Source organism: Priapulus caudatus, unplaced genomic scaffold (assembly GCF_000485595.1).
Source record: "Priapulus caudatus unplaced genomic scaffold, Priapulus_caudatus-5.0.1 Scaffold391, whole genome shotgun sequence".
Classification (NCBI taxonomy): Eukaryota; Metazoa; Priapulida; class Priapulimorpha; order Priapulimorphida; family Priapulidae; genus Priapulus; species Priapulus caudatus.
In genome coordinates, this window is record NW_014577452.1 from 46,223 (window position 1) to 51,957 (window position 5,735).

Sequence of the window (5,735 nt, forward strand, 5' to 3'; positions counted from 1 at the left end):
AGGAAGCTAGAGAAAGCTAGAGGAAGCTAGAGGAAGCTAGAGGAATTTAGAGGAAGCTAGAGGAAGCCAGAGGAAACCAGAGGAAGCTAGAGGAAGCTAGAGAAAGCTAGAGGAAGCTAGAGGAAGCTAGAGGAATTTAGAGGAAGCTAGAGGAAGCCAGAGGAAACCAGAGGAAGCTAGAGGAAGCTAGAGAAAGCTAGAGGAAGCTAGAGGAAGCTAGAGGAATTTAGAGGAAGCTAGAGGAAGCCAGAGGAAACCAGAGGAAGCTAGAGGAAGCTAGAGAAAGCTAGAGGAAGCTAGAGGAAGCTAGAGGAATTTAGAGGAAGCTAGAGGAAGCCAGAGGAAACCAGAGGAAGCTAGAGGAAGCTAGAGAAAGCTAGAGGAAGCTAGAGAACGTCAGAGAAAGCCCGCTCGGCTAACACGCCGTCTCAAATACACAGAATTTAGCATCGACTTTCGCCGGACCGGTTCCACCTCCTCGATCCGAATGTCCGAACACGGCGCGACGGGGTACGCTAGCGGCGACGACGCCCGTGCAGCTGCCGAGCGAAGTCAGTCCGGATCGAGTCCGGAGGCGGATCCGCGGTGGCGGCCGGACGCGGGCGCCGACGAGCGGCACGCTGAAACGAACTTCGGTCCGGATTCGCGTCGTGATGCGATTGCATCGTACGCCGACGCCGAGGAGGACTCGACGTGCGACACGCACAGCGGCGACAGCGAGGCAAGTAGCGCCGGAAACGTCGCTGCGTCGCGACATCCGCCGCCGCCGACGACGACGCCGACGACGACGGCCGCCAGCATCAAGTTTTCAATCGAGAACATTCTGCGACCGGACTTTGGCCGAGCGAGCGCCGACAGTGCGTCGGCTCACCAGGAGCAGCAGCGTGGCGACGACGCCGACGACGACGCCACCTATCGGAAGCAGCCGATCATGTGGCCGGCGTGGGTCTACTGTACACGCTATTCGGACAGACCGTCATCAGGTAGTAAGTTTGTCAGCCGTGCCTTGTTTATCTATATAGTGCATGCGTATATATATATACGGGGTAAACGAGCTTACAACGTAAGATTTTTCAAAGTATAAATAAAGTTAGATCTTGCAAAGTAAACAATGTACGATCTAACAATGGAAAGTTGTCTGCGCGTTTATATTCTGCTCAATAATTCGCCAACTGCGTTTAATAGATGTATAGGGTGACGCGGGAAGCAATGTAAACGCTTACAATGTAAACTCGTTTACGCCTCTATATCATACTTAATAATAGGGCAATTATGTTCAATGGGAATATATGATAACAATGTAGAATACAATGCAAGTTATCATAATCTAAACATTATTCCCTCATGGTGGAGATTACGCTAAATAATACTGCATTTATAATCTTATAATCTATAGGAATACAAGAGGTAAATCTACACCGACTATTTTTTAAATCGGTGAATTTAAATTATATATATATATATATATATTTATATATGCGTATATATATATAGCCCTATATATATATATGCAACTACGATTAGGTAGAAGAATATGTTGTATTCTATATAATAAATTACCGTTACGCCAGAAGGGGAGTAAGTCGGAAGGGTGTGCCGTGCCGTGCCGGAGCATTAGTAGCTGAGAGTAACGAGAGTGGATAAATAAAATCCCGCGCATTGCGGGAAAGAATGACCTGTCGTCTGAAATCACCCCCCCCACACACACACTCAAAACACGCACGTACGCACACACACGCACACGCGCGCGCGCACACACACACACACACACACACACACACACACACACACACACGTGCGCACACACACATGCGCGCGCGCACACACACACACACACACACACACACACACACACACACGTGCGCACACACACACAACACACACTCACACACACACACACACACACACGCGCGCGCGCGGGCGCGCACACACACACACACGCACACGCACACGCACACGCACACGCACACGCACACGCACACGCACACGCACACGCACACGCACACGCCACACGCACAGCACGCACACGCCACACGCACACGCACACGCACACGCACACGCACACAGACACGTGCGCGTACACACACACACACACACACACGTGGCCCACACACACACACACACACACACACACACACACACACACGATATTGCGCGCAGCACACACCACACACGCACAACGCACACAGACACGTGCGCGCACACACACACACACACACACACGTGCGCACACAACACGCGCGCACACAACACACACACACACACACACACACACCACACACACACACACACGACTTATGGCGCACATCCACGCACGCATGGAAAAGCACAAACGCGCACGTGCACACGTCCGCCACGGGTCGCTCTCGCCCTCTCCCTACACACAAATACGCTACACATGCACGTGCGCCACACTACGCATATAGACGCGCACGCACTTGGGGGCATATATCTTCCTTGCTATGTATAACTATATATATATATATATATATATACTAATATATATATTTATATATTCTGCTTGTATTTACTGAACTGTCAACTGGCACGGACGACGGTAACATGATTATTCAAGTGGCAGAAGCTCTAGAAATAAACGCGTCAAGCTTACAGATAAAAAATTCCAATATTTAAGAGAATGAAGAGGCAGACGCTTATAGCACCTGGGTGCGAAAAAAGCGGAGACCCGTCACTCGTATACAGCCAACGCACCCGTTAGCGCGTTCTGTTCTTCAAGCGATGAATCTCGCCTCACTTCGACACGCTTGAAACGCCGAGAAAAAGCAGCGTTTTTGCTGATGCTGGCGGCATTCTCTACAGGTATAGCATTGCGTCTTTCTTCTCTCTCTTTCTCTCTCTCTCTCTCTCTCTCTCTCTCTCTCTCTCTTGTCTCTCGCCCTCGCCCTCTCTCTCCTCCTCTCTTTCTCTCTCTTTCTCTCTCCTCTCTCTCTCTCTCTTCTTTCGCTTTCCGTCGCTTTCTCTCTCTCTCTCTCTTCTCTCTCTCTCTCTCTCTCTCTCTTGTCTCTCTCGGTGTCTCTCCCTCTCTGCCGTCTCGCTCTCTCCCCCTCTCCTCTCTCTCTCTTAATTTGTCAGGCGCCTTACAGAAATACACTCTAACACGCGTTCGCGCATCCCTGCAACTTTGACAGGTTATAAGACATGTTCTAATTTGACAGGTTCCCGCGTTTTTACCCCCAAAACTTCAGAAATAACTCGAAACGATGGACTCGTACGACCCCCCCCCCCCACCCGCCGCCCGCCGCCGCTGCCCGCCACCCGGCCGCGCTGCACGCAAATGCTAATCTTCTCGTGACTGACGGGATCGTAAAACCGCAACCAATTATGACGGCGTATCCAGAAAGAGAGAGAGAGATGGAGGAAGAGAAGGGGAGAGAGAGAGAGAAATAGTGAGAGAGAGCGAGAGAAAGGGAGAGAGAGAGAGAGAGAAATAGTGAGAGAGAGCGAGAGAAAGAGAGAAAGAGAGAGAAATAGTAAAAGAGAGAGAGAGAGTGGGAGAAGGTAAGAGAGAGAGAGGAGAGACACAAAGAAAGGAATAAAGAGAGAGAGAGAGATGCAGAGGGAAAATGACAGAGGCTGTACGTACGGCAAGCAGATTGTATAGCCAGTCCCATGATGATTCACCCCAGCGCCTAAGAATAGTTTACGGGGCCAGGCGGCGCAGCCACCCGACACTTATGCGTTTCGTGAGTTGAAACTAGTTAATTTGAACGCGCTTTAAAGAGTATTAACATGTGCTCGCGATTGAAGTCTGTAGAGTCAATAGGAAAACTGGCAGATGTTTCATGCTCGAAGCGTATTAAAGCAAAATTCTGCCGTATTTTAAAGCTTAAAGTGATTACGTCACCGTAAATAATTTAAAAAATAATAATATTTCCATTTTTTCACAAATTATAAGTAATTCTGTTCACTTTTTATGGTTAAATTGCTGCATTATACTTCCTGTTTTACTATATTGTTCGATGTGAACATACACTCGTGACTCATACATGACCCATGGCAAGCAATTAATGTCAGGAACATAATATCAAATCCTCTAGGTTTTTTTGATTTTTAACTAGTTGAGAAACAATCTTATATCAGGTAAGAATTTAACGATATGTTTAGTCCCGTTAGTTCTTACTTTTAATGTAAAAAAATGGCAACAACATTTTTACAAATTTTACCATAGAAAATTCGTGGCGTAGTCAATTTAAAGCACGGAAAAATCATTCATCTCAGCGCATTTTAAGAGCGAAAAGACGAAGAGGTCGCGCTACACAGCGGTCTACTATATAATATAGAGGACAGTCAAGGTAAAGCAGTGATCTATACGTGAGAACGTAACTAAGCTTCGCGTGAGCACATATAACTCAAACAAAAACGCGAAATTCCGAAAGAGAAAGCTCATCGCTTTTGTTCAAAATTAACTAAATAATTAAGTTAAATTAAGTTAATTTAATTAAGTTAATTAATTCTCCGAGATCCTGATCAAATGAAATAAGAATATACAGGCTGACAGATAGACAGATAGACAGATAGACAGATAGACAGCCGGACATGCAGACATGCAGACAGACAGACCGACGACGGACAGACAGACATACAGACAGACAGACAGTAAAACTGACATTAACTTAAGCGATCTCAAAAGTGCAGGTATAGCGTGTTTAACGCGTCAGTTCTTAAACCGTGTTTGTTGAAGTGGAACTGTGTTACGTTACTATATATCAGGTGGAAAATCAGGCAAATGCGTCTACAGTCCGTATTCACGAACTAACCGCTAGCTATAGCTAACACACGCCCAGAAATCTCTGCTGCTGTAGCGCTTTATAGCTGCGAGCAGGAATTTTAAATTGATTATGTATTTTTGCGGCTTGGATGTATGTTTGGCCGATGAGAGATGGGCGCTCTCTCAGCCGCCGGCTACGGTGGCGGCCCCACCGCACCGCCACGACCGCCGCAGCGAAGCACGCTCGGCCACCAACTTGTATGTTTACTTATCTATTGTGAACTTTTGAAACGCCCTCTGGCGATCGCTTCTCTTTAAAAAATATAATGAATTACGATGTGTGCGCACGTCGCCTCCGCGCTCAGTAGATACAGCGCTGGTGGGAGGTAATGATCATACACATGTGTGTGTGTGTGTGTGTGTGTGTGTGTGTGTGTGCGTGCGTGCGTGCGTGCGTGCGTGCGTGCTGTCGTGCCGTGCGTGCGTGTATGTGTGTGTGTGGTCGTCGTGCGGTGTGTGGTGTGTGTGTGTGTGTGCGTGCGTGTGTGTGTGTGTGTGTGTGTGTGTGTGTGGTGTGTGGTTGTGTGTGTGTTTGTGTGTGTGTGAGAGAGAGAGAGAGAACGAGAGCGAGGAAAGTGAGAACGAGAGAGAGAGAGAGCGACGCAGACAAATAGACAGTGCACGAGAGAGAGACAGAAAGCGAAGAGAGAAAGAGAAAGAGAGGGAGGCGAGAGGAGAGAGAGAGAGAAAGAGAGAGAGGTGAGAGAGAGCGACGCAGACAAATAGATAGATAGATGGATAGATAGATAGACAGACAGACAGACAAATAGATAGATAAGATAGTAGATAGATAGATAGAGATAGATAGATTAGATAGGATAGATAGATAGATAGATAGATAGATAGATAGATAGATAGATAGATAGATAGATAGATAGATAGATAGATATAGATAGATAGATATAGATAGATAGATAGATAGATAGATAGAGTATGTAGATAGATA

General features: G+C 47.0%; 1 protein-coding gene across 1 annotated transcript in view; it reads left to right on the forward strand.

Moving 5' to 3' along the window:
• Positions 1–487: 487 nt before the first annotated feature.
• LOC106809848 (homeobox protein engrailed-1a-like) overlaps positions 488–5,735 on the forward strand; it is a 10,848-nt gene continuing 5,600 nt past the window's right edge. Inside the window, exon 1 of the mRNA XM_014813077.1 lies at positions 488–986. Within this exon, the coding sequence (XP_014668563.1) occupies positions 488–986 (499 nt within the window). The remainder of the gene's footprint in view (positions 987–5,735) is intronic.